This window comes from Carassius gibelio, chromosome B14 (assembly GCF_023724105.1).
Source record: "Carassius gibelio isolate Cgi1373 ecotype wild population from Czech Republic chromosome B14, carGib1.2-hapl.c, whole genome shotgun sequence".
NCBI classification, from domain to species: Eukaryota; Metazoa; Chordata; class Actinopteri; order Cypriniformes; family Cyprinidae; genus Carassius; species Carassius gibelio.
Window position 1 is genome coordinate 5,037,464 of NC_068409.1, and position 23,560 is coordinate 5,061,023.

General features: G+C 38.4%; 1 protein-coding gene, 1 long non-coding RNA gene and 1 other non-coding gene across 3 annotated transcripts; all 3 read right to left on the reverse strand.

Annotated features, from left to right (window-relative positions):
- Nucleotides 1-4,995: 4,995 nt before the first annotated feature.
- On the reverse strand, nt 4,996-6,969 carry LOC127971624 (uncharacterized). The gene is made up of 5 exons (XR_008156883.1): nt 6,869-6,969; nt 6,528-6,587; nt 6,195-6,246; nt 5,937-5,996; nt 4,996-5,728 (listed from the first exon to the last, which is right to left on the reverse strand). It is a non-coding gene; the product is annotated as an uncharacterized LOC127971624 (long non-coding RNA).
- LOC127971995 (small nucleolar RNA SNORA74) lies at nt 6,296-6,492 on the reverse strand. The gene has a single exon (XR_008156985.1). It is a non-coding gene; the product is annotated as a small nucleolar RNA SNORA74 (small nucleolar RNA).
- Nucleotides 6,970-11,076: 4,107 nt separating the features above from the next.
- On the reverse strand, nt 11,077-22,546 carry LOC127970932 (excretory canal abnormal protein 6). Its single transcript, XM_052573646.1, has 12 exons — nt 22,302-22,546; nt 19,742-20,203; nt 18,968-19,029; nt 17,544-17,646; nt 15,727-15,812; nt 15,547-15,647; nt 15,306-15,376; nt 15,119-15,226; nt 14,908-14,978; nt 14,383-14,500; nt 14,145-14,309; nt 11,077-13,307 (listed from the first exon to the last, which is right to left on the reverse strand). Exons 2-12 carry the CDS (start codon nt 20,075-20,077, stop codon nt 11,880-11,882), a joined length of 2,649 nt encoding a protein of 882 aa, XP_052429606.1. The 5' UTR covers nt 20,078-20,203; nt 22,302-22,546; the 3' UTR covers nt 11,077-11,879.
- Between the last annotated feature and the right edge of the window lie 1,014 nt (nt 22,547-23,560).

The window sequence follows — 23,560 nt, forward strand, 5'->3', positions numbered from 1 at the left end:
CTCTTTTGTTTTTTGATAAACTTTGGTGACACAGACAGCTGCAGGTATATTGGGTTGCTGTCCCTTTAAGACGAATGCATCGGTTTTCTATCTCTGACTGCGTTTACGGGGAAACTCGTTGAAACGGACTTATTTTTTCAAGCACATCGTTATTTTTTTACAATTTTTTTTTCGGTACAGTATATTTCGTTCTGTATTGACAGGGAGTTTTTTTTAAGCAGAATTTGATGCAGACACTATAGAGAGTAAAAGCACTAACGTTAGGCGAGGCGCCAAAAAGCGCACTGTTTTTGCATCCCTGATATCTACAATTCCCCCCAACAACAGCCATGTTATCATATAAGCACAATTTACCCTAGAAAAAATCTGTGATATATCTTTTTCCTCTGTTTCTTTCCATGTGCAGGATTCCAAATTAAGAAAAATAATATTAGCTTATTTACCAAGCTCGTACATTCATGCTCAAATCACATTCACTTTAATCAACTCACAGACTTGAATTAAGTCCTGGTTATCTTTCGTAATCACTGACTGGACAAGTAGATTGTTAAACTAGCTTTGAATAACTAGTCTAGCTGCTCGTTCTGCTGTTAGCTGGCAGATCATTTTCATACACATAACTTACAGCTAGCAATAAACGTTGACAAACCTACTCTTCTAATCATTACACTGGGTATCTAGTTAATGCAACTTTTGATATAGGAACTCGAATTCCTAATATTTTACTATAAGCAATTATGGAGATATAAACACAATCGAAGCACTTACAGGATTTTCATTCAGGATCTCACTCTTTGTGATTTCTTGTTTTGCCGTATTCATCTAGTACGTGTCTGCGGGAGCACTACAACAACAATCTGTGTCTGTGATGCTGAACTCACATTTACCTAATAGCTGCCCTGATTGCTGCCTCGCAATATATTTTTTGGGGGGACCCCCCAAAATCCAAAAATAAATTCTTATGGGGGGTCCCTAATGACTTATGGAGGGTCCGGGACCCCCCCAGACCCCCCTCATTTCGAACCCTGACTCCAACTCTGAACGAACACTCTGCTCCTCACCACGGCACGTCTCGGGTGCTGCGCTAATCACTCCGCCCATGTAGCCACTCCGCCCAAGTAACATTAGCTGTGCTCCTACGCCTAGTGAGAATATAGTTCCCAGTATTTATATAAAAATGGTCTCATATAGCCTTGTTATTTGTACATGCTGTGACTATACAGATCACAACAGGTAAATAGGAAAATGTTTGCATTATTTTGTCACTTATTGGGATTACTATGCTAACAGTATCCATTTACATCCAGTCTTTGTGCTAAGCTAGGCTAGCGGTAGGTGCCTCAAATAACACTTACAGAACGCACAGAAATGAAAAAGGTATGTATGGACTTATATAACTCTGGGGGATACTGTGAATAAGGTAAAGTCCCAAAAAGTCGGGAGTGTTGCTTTAACCCAGCAGGATTTTAACCCAATGGGTTGGGCTGAAATAACCCATAGATGGGAAGGTGCTATACCAACCCATAGTTGGGTTACTCATTGGGTTATTTTTAACCCAACATTTTTTAGTGTGTACTAGAACCAGGAAGTATGACCATATTAGCTCGGTCCTGTCAACACTGCACTGGCTCCCTATCAAACATCGTATAGATTTTAAAATATTGCTTATTACTTATAAAGCCCTGAATGGTTTAGCACCTCAGTATTTGAATGAGCTCCTTTTACATTATACTCCTCTACGTCTGCTACGTTCTCAAAACTCAGGCAATTTGATAATACCTAGAATATCAAAATCAACTGCGGGCGGCAGATCCTTTTCCTATTTGGCGCCTAAACTCTGGAATAACCTACCTAACATTGTTCGGGAGGCAGACACACTCTTGCAGTTTAAATCCAGATTAAAGACACATCTCTTTAACCTGGCTTACACATAACATACTAATATGCTTTTAATATACATATCCGTTAAATTTTTAGGCTGCATTAATTAGGTAAACCGGAACCTGGAACACTTCCCATAACACCCGAAGTATTTGCTTCATCATTAGAAGAATGGCATCTACGCTAATATTTGTCTGTTTCTCTCTTATTCCGAGGTCACCGTAGCCACCAGATCCAGTCTGTATCCAGATCAGAGGGTCACTGCAGTCACCCGGATCCAGTACGTATCCAGACCAGATGGTGGATCAGCACCTAGAAAGGACCTCTACTGCCCTGAAAGACAGCGGAGACCAGGACAACTAGAGCCCAGATACAGATCCCCTGTAAAGACCTCGTCTCAGAGGAGCACCAGGACAAGACCACAGGAAACAGATGATTCTTCTGCACAATCTGACTTTGCTGCAGCCTGGAATTGAACTACTGGTTTCGTCTGGTCAGAGGAGAACTGACCCCCCAACTGAGCCTGGTTTCTCCCAAGGTTTTTTCTCCATTCTGTCACCGATGGAGTTTCGGTTCCTTGCCGCTGTCCCCTCTTTGCTTAGTTGGGGTCACTTCATCTACAGCGATATCGTTGACTTGATTGCAAATAATTGCACAAATACTATTAACTGAACAGAGATGACATAACTGAATTCAATGATGAACTGCCTTTTGAACTGTCATTTTGTATTATTGAGACACTGTTTTCCTAATGAATGTTGTTCAGTTGCTTTGACGCAATGTATTTTGTTTAAAGCGCTATATAAATAAAGGTAACTTGACTTACGCTTATAGTTTTTATGCTTAAAACCCTTTTTCATCTTTGACCCTTTCATGCGTTTAATATATTAACAATACATTTTAAACAACATAACATAACATTTATGTACAAGGCATGTTGTTAATCTGATTTTATGGAATATCTGAGCTTTTAATAAATGAATCCATGACATCGCAGAACCATTTAATTAAACATAAAAGAGTTCATTGGGAAATCGTGAAAAACTAAAGAAAAGCTACATGTTAATTGTGAACTGTCCTTTATATTTTTCCAGCTATAATCTTGATGTTGACTGTAAAAAAGAATGTGTTTATCAACTACACAATTACTACATTTGGGCCACGCTTATCAAAATATAAATCACGACAGAAAATAAGAGCACTGTTATTTGTGTTTCAAAAACAGCTGATGGTTCATGTTTGACCTGAGAGCTGACATCCAGAGCATGCGATTTCATTTTGATCACATGCATCATCACAGGTTTAGACAGCTAATTACTAGATCTAGCAGATAAACACATCATTGACCAAGATATAAAAGTTACCACCACAATCTTTAAAGATTGGAAGCAGCAGAAGCCTGAACAAATCACTGACTGTATGAAGAAACACAGGAAAATACAAATCTCTTCTACAGGAATTCTGCTACATTATAACTGACTGTTTTAATTAGGAAAATTATTAAAATTCCACCGTGCACGTGATATTATCTTATATACACGATTGACCGTCTATTCATTTGCATAATGCATATCTCAAAGTTTCTTTTTCGCTTCCCAGACACTGTAAATAAAAGAAGGTATTCATCATCCTCAAATTATTAATGTTTCGATAATGCTGAAAGAGTAGAAACTGGTAGAAAACTTTGGTGAAGTTGTGTGTTTACAGTCAGAGTATGCATCAGACAATGTAAGGAGCAGAAAAAAACCCCAGTGTAAACATCAGCCATCTACAAACTCACCGGATGATGAACACCGCCAGGGATTCACTCTTACCGTCTGGACACAAATGTTTTGTAACGGAGCGCACAGCGGTATCTTCTTGAAGGAATGAAGTAGTAACAGCTGAGAGATAAACCTAGCTACAGAGTATCCGTTTGTGAAAAGCCCCAATTGTCTATTGGAGGTTTGGAGCTTTCCAAATGTCAAATGTAATAACTTTTGGATTAGAAAATGTCTTATTAGGAAGTTTAGCTGTCATCCCAAAGCTTTTTTTAAATGGAAATTGAATTATCCTTCTCTTTCTACAATTAATATATGGACTGGCATTAATAAGTTTCTGTTACCTAACAAGTGGAAAGAGCTTCACTTTAAAATTATACATAATTACTGTAACTCTCTCCTTTCTAAATTTAAGTTCAACATATCTTCTCACTGCACATTCTGTAATTCTAATACTGAAACAATACCACATCTGTTTTTTGAATGTGATTATTCAAAAGAGTTCTGGAAAAAAGTAGCCTGGCTTATATTTTCTGCTTATTACAAACTCTTTACATTTGAGCTTGTGAATGTGCTGTTTTTGTTTTTTGGACACCGGGTCAAAGGAGATGGATGACAGATTAAAATTGCTTACTTTATGTGCCGAATTTCATCTTCATAAGTGTAAAGTAACTTTTTCGAAGCCCAATTTTAAACTTTTTTTGTGTTGATTTAAAATTATTTTATGACTCTCTGTTTATCAGCTAATAAGAAAGCTGCTAAAACTTCTTTGTTGCTAAAAGAAATTATGGTTTCATTATAGGTTACTTCCTGAATTTCTGAAGATTTATTATTTATTTGTGTATTCCCAATATTATTTATTTCGATTTACTTTGATTCATTTGTATTTGTAATGTCTATGAATCTTTTGTGAATTATTTTGTATTGTTAGCTGACTATCCCTTAACTACTGCCTTGCTTTACTCTGATTGTATTGTATTATTTTTTTGTGTTTGATACTGTATCCCTTTGCAATTTATTAATAAAAAGCGGTTTGTAAGAAATTCAGTGCCATTTGCAAAATTAAATGGAAATAAAGTTGCTATTCCAGTCGGGGGCGCTGGAGCTCATTAAGAGGAATCATCAACTCAGTACAAGCATATCTACTTAGTTTTTTCTTTTGTGTCACATAGGTTTAATCTTTTATATATATATATATATATAATTGCTCATTCAGGAACCTCAAACGCCTGTGGTACGTTCTAAATAGCGATTTTACCTAAGCGCAAATTCTCAAAACAATTTTTAACTTTTAAATGTTTATAACGCTCGCTGTACCTGAACATAAAGTGAGGAAAACATTACTCCTTTAAGCTTTTATTTGTATTTTTAATTGAATTTACAATAAACAGGAACAAGGCAAAACGCATTGAAGATACAAAATTAAATGGATCAGCATTGTTCTTCTACCTGTAATTAGCATCATTTCTAACTAAATAAAGTCTGTAAGATTGCCCAAGATGAAATGAGAGAATGCAAGCTACAAACTGCAATGTTAACTATGACATAACAGCCAAAGCTTAACAAGAGGGCTCTCACTTTCCTTATAAAGCTCAGACATGACGTTACAAAGATGCCTCTGACTCACAGCGGGAACTTTGTCTACAGTAAAACACATCTTGATCTCAGGTAATGGTCCGTAAATACCTCCATTTAATGAACTTTGAAGCAATCTATTTTTACTGTACAGAGATAACACTCCAGCTAATCAAAACACCAGGCATGTCATGCATGCACAATCAGTTAAGCACAGACTCAATGTCCAGAAAAACATAGGTGAAAAGAAAACAGTCACACACAAAGCCATGATTTATGCTGATGAAATATGAGCACATGCATTAGCGCTCAATTTCTTTTGGCTAATTTGTAATTTGAGTAGAGGGAGACCTCAGTATTCATTTCAGCAAAATGCAAACCAGAGTTCTGGTAGACACCTTACAGGAAAGACCAAAGCACTCTTTTTAGAGCAGGTTCTTTAAATTTTATATGCATTAGAGCACTGAAAGTTGGAGGCAGGAGAACTTTCTGTAGATCTTCGCACATCTTTCCTAAAACAAAAGAGATTGGTCAAAACACAAATAATGACTTTCAACATTAAACAATGTAGCAGGCTTCTTTGTCAGATTTCTGTAGACAGTCTCAACAGAAATCAGTGCCAACCCTGCAGATGCTATCCCAAGTTTAAAAGACATCACAGAGAAACAGTTCTGCTATGATGGTATCAACTTGGATCACAACACTGAAGTGAAAGCTCACCCATGACAGGATGATCTTGAACCTTGATGGACTTCCAGACCTTTGAACATTCACCATATCCTGTAATGAATTAGAGAAAAAAAATAATCAGGTCAAAGTAACGTGATCGATATCAACCTACTTAAGTGTTTGCAGCTTGATAGTTTTCATATAATATGCCATGCGGTTACTTCAAGCAATGGCATAAACCAGATAAACGGTCTTATTTCAAGGGAATACAAATCATCTGAGAAAACTAAATAAATACCAAATACCCACCTCTCAACACAAAAGGCCACTGGGATCATGGTGTTTGGGGGTCTTGTGTGACCTGTAACAACAGTCCTAGTTAGAAACGCTAGCTCAAGCCTCATGTTTGAAGTGTTCGCCCCCAGACTAGGCCTGCCTCATTGTGTGAGCACAGACCACTCTCAGGAGACACGGCTTGACCGGTGCTGCCCCACAGGAGTCACTAAAACAGCCAAACCTGCAGGAGCACACAGACAGCACCTCTCTCTCCCAGCAGAGTAACACTAGCTCAGGCACGGACAGACCTGGACAGCTGACTACCGCTGGGCTCCAGACAGAGACAGAGAGAAATAACACACTTACATCAGAGCTGCAGCAGCTGGAGAGTCTTCATCTGGAGGAGATCAGAGCACGTTCAGCCTCCTAAACAAGAGACGAGCACATTAATAATGTACTACAGTGGACGGCCGGCTCAACTACTAATGTAAGTCACTGATTTGGAGCACGGGGAAAGTGGGAATTATTAGAAGACGGTTTAATTTAAGTGAACCCACCGAGCAGTGGAGGAACCAGCCACGTGCCAAACCTCGTGCTCGATTTAATATCAACCGTTTCGAAACAGACCGTTTTGATTAACTACCTACTTTGAAAACTTCTACAATTCAACAAACTGTACGTAACAACTTGTTTTGGTAAAATCTTACCTTCATGTAGCAGCCGGAGTTTCCCATTTTTAGAGGAGCTGATGTTCTTCCGCGCGGACATCGCAAAAGTGAGAGAGCGCACTGAGTAGCGCGTCCTTATTTATAGCGCGGCTGAATACCATCGAAGAAGAGAGAGCGTGACATCACGTGGTGACGTATTTTTTCTTCATTTTTTGTTACTCTGTTTAGAATATATACTGGAGAAAAGCTTGATGTTTCTTCTAAATATTGTGTTAATAATAAAATAAATCTTTAATAAAACTGTTAAAAATCAGAGTCTGTTAAATGTTTCAAATACTTTGATACACTCTTCAACCCCCCTTGTAATATTTGTAATAAATATTAATATTCTTATTTGTTAAAATTTTATGTGAGCTATGCATTACAATAGTCCAGTGCATTACAATAGTTCAGTCTAGAGGTCATGACTGCATGAAATAGCTTTTCTGCATCAGAAACAGGTAACATGTTTCGTAGCTTGGCAATGTTACTAAGATGGAAGAATGCAGTTTTTGTAACATGGGAAAGATGGTTTTCAAAAGACAAATTGCTGTCTAATATAACACCCAGATTAGATTTTTGACTGTAGAGGAAGTAGCAGTGCATCCGTCTAGTTGCAAATTGTAATCTACAAGATTCTGTGTACTGTTTTTTGGTCCAATAATTAATATCTCTGTCTTATCCGAATTTAATAAGAGAAAATTATTGGTCATCCAATCTTTACATTTTTAACACACTCTGTTAGCTTAGATAATTGAGAAGTTTCATCTGGTCTAGTTGAGATAGCTGAGTATCATCAGCATAACAGTGGAAACTAATCCCGTATTTTCTAATAATATTACCCAGGGGCAACATGTATATTGAAAATAGAAGGGGACCTAGGACGGATCCTTGTGGCACTCCATATTTTACTGATGATAAATGAGATGTCTCCCCATTTAAATAACAAAATAGTAGCGATCGGACAGGTAGGATCTAAACCTGCCCTTGAATACCTTTATAGTTTTGTAATCAATCTATGAGTATGTCATGATCTATGGTGTCGAACGCAGCACAAAGATCTGACACAAGCAGGTCATTTGTATTTTTAACAAGTGCAGTTTCTGTGCTATGGTGGGAAATTCTTCATACAGATCTTTTTTTTTTTGCAGGAAGGGGCTCAATTGAGCAGACACAACTTTTTCAAAAAATTTAAGACATAATTGGAAGATTTGAAATAGGCCTATATTTTGCCAGTTCACTAGGATCTAGTTTTGGTTTCTTAATAAGAGGACCAACCAAAAGACTGCTGGTACAGCGAAGAGGGCCCTCCAACAGCAGCGGGATCCCTAGAGTGCGCTAATAATTATTGTTAATAATATTGTTAATAATATTGAGAAGCGGTTCTTCGGCCACAGGTAACATATGGTGTTATTTCCCTGTCAAATGTGAAAGTACATTAATATAATGCGCGAGAGCGAATCTCTCAGTCAGTCGTTGAAGCCTATTTCTGATTGCTTGTTGCCGTTTTGACAGCGTTTATGCCAAGAGCAAAGACAAGGAAATCGAAGAGAAGTGTACTTGGCCATGCGCAAACGCACGGGACACAGTCTAAGCACATTCACACTTACTTTAAGCGAAGAGGAGAGATTTGCGATTGCACTGAACACGTTTTAAGTGCAGACATACTCTCTGAGCAAGCCCAGAGAAAATTCTTACAAGAGCAATGTGTATCTGAGAGCGCGTGCCCAGTTCCCACACTCGCGCAATATGTTAATGTACCTTCGCGCTACAATGCGCTCTCGACATTTGACAGGGAAATAACGCCATAGTAACAACTCTTTCAGTAATTTAGTGGGTACAGGATCTAATAAACATGTTGTTGGTTTAGATACAGTGATAAGTTTATTTAGCTCTTCCTGTCCTATAGTTGTAAAGCACTGTAGTTTATCTTTGGGTGTGATGGATGAAACTGAAGTGTTAAGACACTGTAGAATCTACATTTGTTATTGTATTTCTAATATTATCTATTTTATCAGTGAAGAAATTCATAAAGTCATTACTATTAAACATTGATGGAATATTTGAATCAAGTGGCGTCTGGTAATTTGTTAATTTAGCCACTGTGCTAAATAAAAACCTTGGATTGTTTTGGTTATTTTCAATGAGTTTGTGAAATAGAGCCTGTCTATAGCTGGACATACTGTTTTTCCATGCAATTCCATAAACTTCCAAGTTAGTTTTTCTCCATTTGCATTCAAACAACGAGTTACTTTCTTGAGAGAGTAAGTATTAGTGTTATACCATGGCACAGTACGTTTTTCTCTAACCTTTTTCAATTTTTAAAATGGTTTGTTCATTTTTCAGCTTAGACCTGCATTTTAGTCTGAGACTAAGCTTAAGCTTTGTCTCTGAAACCCATAGACTGTATGAAACCGAATAGTTCTTAAGATACAACCACCAAACTAGAACTGCTTACTAGAATCTAAGCAAACGTCAATCCTCGTTTAAATCCTTAATAGCAACTGCCTAGGAACATCCCATAATACCCTTGCAATATACACAACAAGACCTAGATTGCTTTTGATAATCTAGGGCAGTTCACTTTGGAAATCTGGTTCACTGGTTTACAGAAGCATGTAACTTAACCATTTTTTTTTTTCATTTTTGAGTTAAGGATGAAAATGTGTGTTTAACAATGTCAGAAATCTCATTTTGTCACAGTAATGTTACTTCAGTCACCATTAAATGGCATTTTAAGCACCGAACGCTGAGAAATATTTGACTCAAAAAATTAAGCAAGTACTTGTTTGCATAATGCAAGTAGTCTACATCTTATATATCATGGATAAATTGTATTTGAGTTTAGAGAGGTCTAACACCTCCAACAGGCCTATTATATTCTTGTTGTGACATTTCAAAAAGTTTCATTGCATTTCCCACAGAATAATGATGTCATTGACAGAGATTGATCAAACCAGGAATGCGCTGAATGACATGTGCGCACATGGATACACAGACAGACAGCAGCAGTTTATTGCCTTTCCCAAGAGTTCTGGCGTCATTATGTCCTATAAAAGGGTCGTTCCCACTGAGACCCCAAGTCTAGCATCTTTTCCTATCCCGTCTCCGACTGTTCAGCTGGAGATTCTTGGCCATGCCTGAAGCATCACCATAGCAACGTTTACAAGTTGGGAGTGACTTATGTCAAGAGAAGGCGATGAGAGATTGTAGTGTAACCGAGGCCCACAAAACAATGAGCTGTTAATGAGGAAGTTTCAGGACCTTCTGGTTCCTTTGCCCACACTGACCTTATCATTTTGGCAGAAGTCATTGATCGAGTGAAAACAATAAAGGCTATCCAAAAGAACCTAAATACCAGCAGTGCTGGGTAGATTACTGGGTAGATTACTTACAAAATTATAATCCTTCCCTAATTCCAAATTACATGACAAATTACTTTTAACCTACCTCATTTTTCACATTTATTTAAATAGGATAATCATATACCATATAGATATAACTCATTATTTTTTCAAATAAGTAAGGCACTTTTGTTTTTTTGCAATGAAAAATAAATAAAGCAAGCCATGCTTAGGTATCAAAAAGTAACAAAAAGGAATGTAATGCATTACTTTCCATAAGACATTTTTAAATAAAGTAATACACTATCAAATGCATTATTTTAAAAGCAACTTTTCCCAACATGGATTACCACCATTAAACTTTGATTGTATGTCATTTCTTCCAAAATGCATTCTCCAGCTGCATGATCTAATCTCTTATCATATTTAGACGCTTAGTTGTTTAAATGTTCTGGAAGAAATCTTCTCAACCTTTGTTCATCTCACAATAGAGATTTATGATACTTTAGACAAATCGGTTTCAAATGTTCACTCACATAAGAGCTGAGCTGTCTGTTGTACTGAAGAGATGTACTCAACACCTAAGGATGAAAATCTGTCCAGACAAGGGCATATTTTTAGATTGGATGACACCGTTAAGGGTGCCTAATGATGTAGCTGCCATTTTGAGATCACATGACCAGCTGTACAACTCACTTTTCTATCACTGGAGAATTTCAGTCACTGATGTTAAAGGGATACTCCACCCCAAAATGAAGATTGTCATTAATCACTCGTAAAAGCTTCGTTCGTCTTCAGAACACAACTTTTGTTATTTTAACCAGCATTCATGTAATGTTAAAGAACATTTACTTGCAGAAAGCATAACATTAAATTCATTTTTATTTCAAATACTCATTTACAAATACAGATATTACAAATGGCAGCTGTGTTTTTGATTCTGTTAATTTAACATTGCATATAAACATAAACAAACAAGTACAGCAGATTACCACAAAGACAGTTTCTGCCAGCATGAAATCTCTCTTTCATTTGTAAAGTGCATCAGATTTGAAGGAACCCAACATGTACAACTGGACACACACCCCACACACAATTTGCTTTTGAATTATTACATGCATGATTTTAACTGAAGTTGTGTGTCATTATTTTGTACCTGCAACTCAATTAAACAGTCAATTTGACCTGAATCAAAGGGCAAGTTAAAATCAATATCCCACATGACATGAGCGTTCACTTGAGTCTGTTTGACTGTGACGGCTCCATTCGAACATCACAAACAAAACACAAAGAAAGAAGGTTCTGGCAGGAATCCTTCTGATGAGCGCTGTAACCTGCACAGAGCACTCGAGTGTTCAGAGGTAGAGCTAAAGACAGTGCTCGACAAGACCGTTTCCAACAAAGTCCTGATCTGAGAGGCAAAGTTCGCTGTGACCTGAATAATCAGCGGAGAGCTCAGAAGGCAGCAGTCACTCTGCTCGGATGCATTACAGTGTGCATTCAACCCAATGAAAGGCTCCTCTATTTACTGGCATTCTGCAGTTTGAGTTGACCGCTCACACAAAAACATTGACAGGCACCAGTGAAAATCATATCAATTTAGTTCCTTACACATGTTACGACGTGCACAGAAAACATCAAGCCACTGCCACTCAAGAAAGCAGATATTATTTCCACATGGGCTGGGCAGCCGGTTTGGGGACATTAGGTCCTGGGATTCTGGTACCTAGGGTCTTGGTTGTCTTGGCTTTGGCTGCACTTATGATGGCCGTGCGGATTGTCTTCACAGTTGTAGCAGCAGTGCGGGAGTTAATGCTCTGGGGAGACTGGGATTCACAGTTGGGCGCTAGGCGTTTGGAAACACGAAGTGGTGAACCCCTTAGAAACGTATCCGGACACTTGTCCTTATCCTGGGTCAGCTTCTCAGTAGTGTTACCTTTTTGTACTGTATTGGATGGGGCGTTTATTCTCTGGCGTGCATTGCTGTTGCGTTTGAGTTCATTTAGCGATGTGCGAATGGACGAGGGACGTGTAGGGGAAGCCCGTGACAAACCGTCCGCAGGAGTCGGTTCTGCCTTTGTGCGCACTCTAGGGATCCCGCTGCTGTTGGAGGGCCCTCCTCGCTGTACCATCAGTCTTTTGGTTGGTCCTCGAGTCAGCTTCTTCACCATACGGGAATCAGCCTTGGCATGTGGTGAGCTTGTGCCGTCTCGCTCCTCAGCTTCCTGCTCTTTCTTCCATTTGGAGCAGTGATTGGTGGTCGGCCGGGTCACAGTTGGGGAAAGGCTCTCGTAGGAGCGTAGGGCCCTCACTAGGGTGTGACACTCCAGCGTTGGGTATACATTCTCTCTTTCTGGGCCACATGGCTCCTGGGCTAGATCTTCAGGAGGAGAAGATGCACTTGACCATGTCTCTCCCTTTTGAGATTCCTCATTTACACACTCTTTATTCTTAGCATCCTTCAAGGTATCGGGTTCTATCTCCCTCAGCCTTTCAGAGGCGTCTTGAACCGGTTTCTCAACTTTCAAGACTTTGTCAGGGGATAGTCCTGTGACAGGCGAGACATTCACTGCCTCCTGCTGATGTGACGTTTTAGTTTTTCCCAAAGCAACAAAAGCGTTATCACTGGGGACTGTTCTCGTATTCAGCCTAGAATGGCTTTTCGTAGCATTCGGGGAAGCCGCTGCATCTCGCTGCAGGTCACATGTTGAATCTGTGCTTAAACGCTGAGCTCGTTTGACTTTATTTATTCCTTTAGTCTCCTCAGCGTTGTCCTCATTCTTGCACAGCAAATGTCTGAGCTCTGAGTCTCTGCTGAATCCTTCAGGATCGAGAGCATGTGGGTCGGAGTCCTCTGATTGCTGGTTGTGAGATTTCCCGTTTCTCTCGCCGGAGCGGAGGAAGTACTGCGAGAGTCTGCGCAGGCTGCGGCGGCTCCCCGTGTAACTCAAGCTCCTCTGCAGCGCATGCTCCAGCTCAGAAGACTCCTGCTCTGCTTCCAGTCCGGTGCACAGAGCCAGAGACCGACGCTTCTCCACATTCGCACGCTCGCGCACCAAACGACGCTGCTCTTGTACTTCCCTCTCGGTGTTCTCCTGGTAGAAAGCACATAGAAACGAATCATTTTTGAAATTCTGAACTTTATTCCCATTAATCATTTTAAACTGACCATTTCAATTAACTGATGGGTCACAGATTTATGTCATCAGTTAAAATGTTCACAGTAGCCAACGGACATTTTCAATTTATTAAGAAAATTGCATGCACGTAAATGTAGTATAAATTACCACATACAGTTACTGGATGTTTACAAAAATTTCTACATTTATTACATGAAAAATTATTTTATTTTTGCCTATTTACATGCTTTATATTGGCATAATCTGTAACTAGCATTTTACATTGAAAAAATGTGTAATGTTTGGATGACTGGAAAAACACATCTTTGTTTTATTTAATTTCAAACAACATTATTAGGATTCAAAAATCAAACGAAATAAAAATGTTCCAGTTTTTTTTTAGTAGAGAAAATTAATGATTAATCACATCCCAGATAAATGTGTGATAAATGTGTGATTTCTTATGTATATATAAAAACAAACAAATGCATGTTAAGATTTTTTTTATATTAAATACATTTATATATAAAATGTAAATTATATGAATATAACCATATGCATTTAGATACATGTAAAAATTTCTAAATATTTACTTTGTATTTATATATAGATAATATACACAGTACACACATTATGTAAACAAAAACTATTTTTGATGCAATTAATCATGATTTTTATATCAATAACATTGATAAAGTGGCTATAAGTCACATTTAAATGACAAAATATCAAGTTAAACTTTGTGATCAGAACAGGACATTTTAAACTTTATTTGGTTGTTGTAATTTAAAGAGACAACAGGATGCTGCTCACCTGCACGGCTCTTTGGAAGCGATGGCAGAAGCAGTGGAAGATATGACAGGCCTCCTCCAGTTTGAAGGATTTGTCATCTTCACAGAAGAAATCCACAAGGGCCTTACTGGTCTTCTGTAAGCTTTCCAGCTCGTCCCGAGACTCCTGCAGCCTCACTTCACCAACCTGAATGAAGAAATGATGAAATTGTAAGCTGAAAAGCTTTTGAGAATATGATGTTGATGGTATGGGAACGAACCTCTAGAAATGTTCTGGTCTGCTGCTCTATTTCAGCATCAGCCTGAGCTCGAACTCGGAGTTCAGCGACTCTGCTTTGTAGTCGAGAAAGATCCTCCACCACCGACTCTTCTGACAACCTGACCAGAAGAACAAAACAAAAACTGAGATTCAAGTTTACTTTCTAAAATTAATCACTGAGGAACAGGTTACATGTTAAGGGCAATATTTGTGAAATATATATATAGAAAAAAGCTAATTTCATAAACCGGAGTCATTTTAAACTCCAACATATAAGTTAAATTAAAAAAGAAAAAAGCCTGATGTAAAATACTAAAAAAAAAAAAAAAAAAAAAAAAAAAAAAAAAGTAGAAATGTGCATAATTAAAATGAAAATGTCACAAAAAAAGAACAACAACAACCTTAAACCATTATTGTCTATATTTCTCTTGATTTTAGGAAGTAATGTTTTTCGAGTCCACTGATATTCTATTGTATCGGGAGCTTGGGGATTTTGACACTGTTAAAAGCTTGTTGGTTTCCTGACCTTGAAGCTGGACCGACGTGACTCAAACGGCTGGGAAACATCAGCAAGTCTTTATCCTTCTTCACAGCCTCCTGAAAGTGAAAAAAAAGAACACACTGAATTTGATCCAGAATTCTGTCCTACTGTTCCAGTCTATCACAGCGATGACCACAGCAGCTTCGGGTTTATCTAAGAGAGTGTGGCTTAATACAGGTTTACCTGTGACACTTACCATGGCCACAAAATGGAGGAGGTTCATGCCTGGCTTGTTGGCTTTGGTGTCGGCCAATTTGAGTAAAGAGGAAATCCTGAATCCAGCAGCATTCCCAGCATAACCACCCTGAGAGCACAAGAGACCTCAGCCTGACTTCACACCAGGAGATACGTGTTGATGCACAAGCGTCAGAGACAACACTTACAGCGTTCATGTAGTTTCCCGCCTTGAGCACCAGTCTCAGGATGTAGTGAAGCTCCGGGCAGCTCAGCAGCTCTGCACAAACACCACATGAGCACCAACCACATCAGGATCCACTTACACCATCACAACCAGAACAAGATCTCAGATACTCCGATATCACGTGTGGCTAACACGTGAACTTCATTTAGGAAGTGATCTAAAGTTTTCAGGTCCAAACAAATCAAGAGAGAGGAAGTTTTTACCTCGAGCCGCCTCCCGCAGACATCTGGCCGCCACACAGAGAGAGGTCACCGCGGGGTCAAACTCCTGCTGGAGGATCATGACGTCCAGACGCATGCGAAAGCTAGAGATGATGAGGAGCAGATTAATGAGCGAAGAGTGAAGGAAACTATGACGGGGAGCATTCAGTGCTGAACTCTTACCTGGGTAACTCCACCAGCGAGAGAATGAAGAGATCCGGCTCCGCCAGCAAACTACGGTCACCGCTGAACTTCTTCAACCTGGCCTCCTGGACGAGAAGAACGTAGATGCATACATGATGAATACTGTAGACTAGGGTTGCACAGTATACTGGCACTATGGTAGTGTCACGATACTAAAGCATTAGATTCACTGATTATAACCAGGGTTGTCAACTTTGGTTGCAGGATTGGAGGGAAATTTTAATGACATGGACTCAATCAATCACACACCACTATTTGAGGATGCAACAATTCTTTTTAAATTTACTCATGTTCTTCATCAGAATCTAATTACAGTTTTAATTCTATAAAGTTTCTATAAATTACTGCACTTATGTCTCTTTTGAGCTGCGTCTGTTTCATGCATGACTTTTAAAAATTTATTGTAATAATTAGCTTCTCTAATCTTTTTGTATTTTATCGGTTTGTTTTCTTTTTATTTCTTCTACAGTTAACAAAAACAAAAAAGACCTCTAACACTAGCTTCCTCTATTCTTTTTCAGTTCTATCAGTTTTCTTTTTATTTATATAATTCATATATGTGATCCTGGAGCACATATCCTGTCATAAAGGTAATATATGTTTTTTAAAACTGTGATTTATATACCATCTCAAAGCTGAATAAATATTTTTTTCCACTGATGTGTGGTTTGTTAGGGTCGGACAATATTTGGCTGAGATACAACTATTTATAAATCTGGAATCTGAGGGTGTCATAAAATCTAAACACTGAGAAAATCATCTTTAAAGTTGTCCAAATGAATTCTTAGCAATGCATATTATGAATCAAAAACTAAGTTTTTAAATATTTATGGTAGGAAATTTACTAAATATCTTCATGGAACATTATTTTCTCAATATCCTAATGATTTTTGACAAAAGAAAAAAAAAAGATTTTTTTTTACCCATACAATGTTTTTTTTTTTTTTGGCTATTGCTACAAACATACCTCAGAAACTGGTTTCGTGCTCCAGGGTCACATATAATGCATATTGCTCTTTTGTTGTTTTGATTGCTTCCACTTTGGATAAAAGCGTCTGCTAAATGACTAAATATAAGTGTAATATTTTTTTTTTGGAAGAACTCATTATTACGTTTCTGTTTGTCACATTCCTGATTTCTTCAGTTTGTCTCAGTGGTTTAACTTGTGTTAAACAAACATTTACGCATGAGAAGAAATTCGCTGGAAACAAAAGTAGTTGAATGTGAGAGAATGTTTCATTTTTTTGATGAGTATATATGCATTTCTGTAAATGGGGTTTATGTATTGAATATTTGAATCAAGAATCAACACTGTTGTGTGGTACCATGACACTTTATCTCCATACATGTCTAAGGTGTCGTTTTTCCAACTGCAAGGGAAACAGCATAAGAAATGAACCTGAAAATATTTGAATGTCAAAGACGCAGGAGCCGCGGAGCAGCACACACCTCAGTTACACAACAGTCACGCTCCAGTAGCAACATCAGTTCACTCTTTAACCGCTGCAGCAGATTTTCTCTTATTTTCACTCCTAGTATATTGTGGATTTTAGTATGAACTCTCTCAATTTTCTTTTTAAAGGAATGATTTCTAAGGCAAATCGTCTCCGTCTCAGCCCAGCGAGATTCTTCCTTGTCAGAAGCATTATATAGCTAATAATCAGAAAGTGTAACAGGAGATAATGCGGAGTAAACAGATGATTTCAAACAAGCAGCATCATGTCTAATTGCTTTTAATATGCAGCAGACCGAAGCGTGGAAGGACAGGCGTGTCTGTTTGTGTGTGAATACAATACCTCTTCATTATCAGGCAGCAGCTTGCACAGTTCAGCCAGTTTCTCCGCTCCGTAACGCTCTCCGATCCCTCGCCGCACGTCCTCCACAATCTCCCGAGAAGCACTGAGGGAAGAGACAACACGGACAATCACAACACTTTCTCTATTCATATACAGAACAAATCTCTGGCTCAGCTGGATCAGGAATAAAAAAAAAGCTTTTTATTTAAACAGAAATTACTTTATCCCTCAGTTTAGTTTTAGAAATGAGAAATGCTGCTTTGGCAACTAGTGGTAAAACTTTGGTTTTAGTTAATAATAATCCTTGTGCATATGTATGCAATTACAAAGGAAGTCTATGAGGCAAATGTCCCTTTTTGGTGTCTAGCGTGTGAAAACGAATAGTACGTACTACAGATGGACAGGGAAAGGTCAGTGACTGATCTTTAGCACAGTAGCACCACATTAACATAGTCTCTATGGCAATACTTGTAAAAATGCTATGCTTTTTAACCCTTATCCAGTTCAAACGCTTGTCGCTAGACTTTCATTTTAAATGCATTGGTGCAAATATGATATGATGGCCTAATTCTTCATGTCAGAAAGTATTGAGGCTCTTGCAGTTTCCTGATTGAGTGCAAAATGGAAAAAGGTACATGGGTCTACGGACACAAAGACCTGCTTTGGCCACGGCGGAGTATAATTCATACTAGCACACTTCAAAAGTGTGCGCTCACACACACAGGGAAATGTGTTTGCCTGCATAAGCACTTCTCTGTAATTCCTCCACATGTTCTGACAGATATCAGTCCCATTGAAAGGCTTTCCAAATTCAAATAGGCACTGCTGCACCCATAGATTTCCTCAGCAAGCAAGTGCTGGCATGAACAAAAACAAACCTTTTACATAAAACAAAAACATTTGCATTGAAAGAGATGAATAATGATTAAAGGCTTATGATTTCCTGTATGAGCTGCTTTCACGCTGTAATATTTCACTGGAAACACCTGAATTAAAATTGTCATTTAATCTCAGTGCAACTGATGAGACGCCAGTGCAGAGATCAGGCTCTAGTTCTCATCGAGGATCATTTGGCCAAGCAGCAGCTGTGACCTTTGACCACGTTCAGAGCCCATCAAACCCAGCTGTTCTGACAGGACAGCATCTTCTGAGGGCAATCAGTGGCTCAAAAATAAACATAACCTGTCACGACCGCTGTCTGAAGTGTCAAGACGCTGAAGTGTCTAGGAAACCTTCACTTCCTGTTCGTAACAAATGGGACAATATCACTGCCCCATTTCTAAAACATCAATACAGATGTCTATAGGGCAGGGTGGCCAATATAGTAAATATATTCATGTGTTTTCTGCAAATATTGTCTTTTCAAGTGACCTGGCTAACATACACTGTTCATCATAACTAGTAAATATTAAACCAAAACTTACATTTTCAACTGCCGCAGAAATATGCCAACATTCATGCTGCGTTTTGAGTCGAGCAGCGTAACCTGCAAACACAAATCAAGGCAATCAGCTCACAAACTCAGTTTAAAGAAAACAATATAAGAGTTTTAAAAGTCTTCAATAGACATGCTGAGAATACTGAAAAAAAGTTGATTATGATGCAATTTATACATTTATACAAAAAAAGAAGAATGTTTTAGATTGCCTTCAACAATAAATTAAGACAATTACTGCAAATATATATATATATATTTTTTTTTTATTAAACATGCAGATGAGGTCTTTTTCATTGCATCTAGTTTTTTCCAGCATCTTGAGCATGTGAAATAAATGCTTAACTTTCATAAAACTCTAATCGGTTCAATTTTTGAGCTGTTTAAAAACACAAAAATGTCCTGAAAGTCTTAAAGTTATATGATGGTCATGACCTTAAACCAACAACGCAGAGCCTCAATCAAAAGAAGAAGAAAAAAAAAAGTAGTTTTGTACATCCTTAGCCTCATCCATGTGTTTGTTTATTCACTTTTTAATACCTTGCAAGCATCAAGGCTATATTCGTGGCGATCTCTGAATAAATTATACAAGGTTCTAAAAGACTTTGTACACTAGACAAACATTCTAAAATACATGCAGGTGATACATTTTTAAATAAATCAGTTAGACACAGCTCTGAATTAAACCGTTCATCATCAAAAACAGTACAATGCAATATAATTAGTTTTCATTCATGTGGTAGATAGTGTAACGTGCTCTTACTTTGTCCGCACTCATCTCTTGTGGAGACCCGCAGAGGCGCGAGCCGCGCCGGAAACCGCTGGCCCGGTCGGGACGCTCACCCTCTTTCTGCCCAAAGAGCTCATCCAGAGACCTCAGGTCGATGGAGAGCTCACAGTCCTCATCCGGAGAGCCGCTCCACACGCTCTTACGGCCCTCCACACGCTCTTTAGGGATCCGCTCCCAGTTGAGGTTGCGAAGCCGGTGTTTTCGGCCAGACTCGACTCGGGACAGAGCGCTGGATGAGACGGGCGGAGGAGGAGGAGGTGGAGGAGGAGGAGGAGGGAGAGAGGGTGGAGGGATGGGGACGGTGGCCATGGATTTCACTTCTTGTTCTTAGGTGTCACCGAAGTGTGATCCATGAAAAGTCAAAGATTTTGTTTCCAAACCAATGATGTAGGAAAGGTGAAAGGTCGTCACTCTTCTCACGGCTGTGATGTAGATCTGCAGCGGGAAACAAGAAACAACAACTCTTACACGGCAAACTGGTGAAACAGCATGCACATTCAAATCAATGATAAGAATATGAGAACGAAAACAGATAAACTAACCAACTTCTCTAAATAGCTTGTGACTTATATATAATTAGTTGTGGAAATACAATGAATAGCTGTCTAATATATATATATATATATATACACAGTATATAAACACACACAAGTATTCAAAGGTTTGAATAAAAAAAAAATGCTGAAAACAACCAATGATTAATTACTTTGATCAACATAAAAACACTAAAAACAATATTACTGTTTCTAGAAGTAATGTTTTTTTTACATCTGTGAATTAAAATAAATGTTCTCTATTTTATGTTCCAAAAAAAATAAAAATAAAATCTGTAATAAATCTGAATTTTCATCATTCCTCCAGTCTTCAGTGTCACATGATCCTTCAAAAATTATTTAAATATGCTGATTTGCTACTCGAGAAACATTTCTGATCTGCAGCTGAACAAATGTGACTGTAAAAGGCATTGGTTTCCATTCCAAATAATTCTATTTTAAATAACTGATGCTCTTTTGAACATTAGAATCAATGAATCTTGCAAAAAAAAAAAAAAAAAGCTTTCTTTAACATTGATTCCTATCAAAACATTTTTGTTTTGACTGGTGTTGTATACATATGTGTCATACATTTTAACCTAAAAATATCTAACCAGAAATAATTGGGGTTTAATACAAAAGCAAAATGTCCTGTTTAACAACAAGAGCCCAGCTGATCACAACTGCTAGCGTGGCCAGATTAGATCAAGCAGTTCATCCTCATCTGTGTGTCTCAATCAACAAACACTGAGGCTGTTTACAGAAATGGGGCGACCCAAAGAGAGCCTGTGGGGTCAGGCACCTGGCAGCTCTTGTCCCCCAATTAACACGAGGGTGTCTGTAATGAGTCTGTGCTCGTGCTGCTGCCAGGGAAGAGCTTAACCTGAGGTTACACTTTCAGAAGGTCCGAGGTGTTGAGATGTTCCAGCACGTGAAGCACTCAAGCCCTGTGTGCTTCCTTCCTCCTCGGAGAAACTCCTGCCACATGTGCTGTGTGCTCGGAGCATCCTCCAGGACAGATAATGAACACCAATGAGTCCACAGCACAAAAGTGAAGCTGACACAGATTCTGGATTACTGGCAGAGCAAACACGAGTGGGTGCTGCCAAAATCACATATATTATATTAGGCACAAAATTAGTTTGAAAATAGTGCACTTTATGGAGTGCACTTTTTTTTTTTTACTTGTGAGTTCACATGTATTCTGGATTTCGTATATTTATAAAAAAAAGAAAAAAAAAAAAAGAAAGAAAACACGTATTTCCAGTATCGATTGATAATGTAGTCTGCAGATGTTTACTAAAGAACCTGCAGAATCAAACCTATCAATGCAGATCACCTTAAAAAAATCCCACCACTGGCCCATTTATATCGGTCTATCAGAAACTTGATAATGTGAGAGAAACAGAAATAGAATAGAACTGACAGACAGAATAGAATGTTGCAGTTAAAACACGCCTTTATTTCGTGGCTACAGAAACTTGACTGAACAGACCGAACTCGTTACTTTTTAATTCTTTTCAACAGCACCCGAGCGCGCGCATCAACCTTAGTTGCACTAAACATTTGGGGAAAACACAGACGATAAAAACTAATTAAAATAATTATTTTCTTAACAGACAGTTTAGTTTAATACACACCGATTAAAGCTTTTTGAGTAACTATGAACGTCTTGGAAAGTTGTCTCTGCAGTCGGCGTCTTCGACTTAGGACAATATTTACTTATTAAACACTTTTATTTTTTTATATCATATAAATTATATTAAACAGCTTCAGTAGAAACGAGTGGAACGGAAACGCATATTTCCCAAACATAGGATGAATGTGCCTTAAAATAAATAACTGTGCGATTAAAGAAAGACAAAGACACTAGATCCAATGGGAAATACTGTTTGATAATGAGAGTAAAACTTTAAACTCGATGCTAAACTCAGTTCAGAGAGGTCAGTTTGGTGTGCGGTGCAGCAGGAGGAGAGAAGCACAAATAAAACACTACTTACGTTTCACTCCGTATCATTACGCATGTAATCCGATTTAGAACTAAATATAAAAGAGCTGTAAAAGAAATCCCCGTCCACTGTGAGAAACTTCCACGCGTGTCTATGAGCATAAAACACTGGCAAACACACACTGAACGCCGGGGCGGGCGTCCCATTAATACACTCAGCCCACCGAAAACTCCCAAACTTTTGGTGCGCTCGGACGCAATGCTGTCTCCCTCAGGCGCATGCGCAGCAGCTGATCACTGAGATGCGCTCATTGGGCATCCCCCCAGGGAATTTACCAATCCTACTATGGGAAAGACTTATCTTATGCATATTAATTATGTCTAACCGATTTAGCAGAAATGCACACTGATAAAGTAGTGGACACTCCTACAAAATCCTAAAATAATTTACTGCACTATTATTATTTTTATAGAATACTTTTGTAGTCCCTCAGCAATTTTTTTTTTTATGTTCAAGGAGACTTGCTTCCTGTGTCTGAACAATTACAGACAAATCTGGAGAAACAGCACAGGTGTTTGTACTAAATGTGAGGAAATGCTGTTAGCATGATGTTAGCTCTAAACTACTGGATGATACAAGTTTGATGAAATGGTAGGAGTGGGTTAATAGGAGCCACTGGCTCACCCCTCCTGATTATAAAGTATTATTTTACCATAATTGGTCTTGTTTATGAAAATTGGCCATTGAAGTATTTATGCAATTGTATTTCCCTGCAACAGTTATTTGAGGGATGTCAGCCCAGCTCTGTAAGATCAGTTGCATTTGTTTTTTATTCTTCAGTTTGAACTTTGTGATATTCTGATATTTTTAAATAATTAAAATACCTTTGAAGCCGAACCGTATCTCTTAATGAAACTCTGTTGGGCCACAGGTGGAGAAAAACCCTGGATGGATCACCAGTCCCCAATAATGCAATACTTAGTCCTACCCCTAAAATAAGAGTTGTGCAGGGGAACCCCACCAAAAACATATTTTACCCCCCAGAGCTTGATTATTAATGGATGACGTGATGGCTAGTTTTGGGCTATTTCTATGTTGCAATTGGGTGGGTTTTGTTGTGAAATCCTGGCAACTCCGAGTCCACACAGATTATAAGGGGAATTTTATTGGTTAAAAAGTTCAGTTTTTACTACAGCATAATCAATGGCACAGTTTAACTCTGTGAAGCTCAACTTATCCCTCTCCCGACTCAATTTGAGCCAAGCGACCATGTACTTTTGAAATCCATATGTTAAGTGATTATTCCCAAA

Coding starts and splice junctions, on each gene's coding strand:
- LOC127970932 (XM_052573646.1), bottom strand. CDS start 20,077: ATGGCCACCGTCCCCATCCCTCCACCCTCTCTCCCTCCTCCTCCTCCT. Junction 17,647..18,967: donor TTTCTGCGGCAGTTGAAAAT/GTAAGTTTTGGT, acceptor CTCTTCCCTCAG/TGCTTCTCGGGAGATTGTGG. Junction 15,377..15,546: donor TCTGCGGGAGGCGGCTCGAG/GTAAAAACTTCC, acceptor GTGTTTGTGCAG/AGCTGCTGAGCTGCCCGGAG.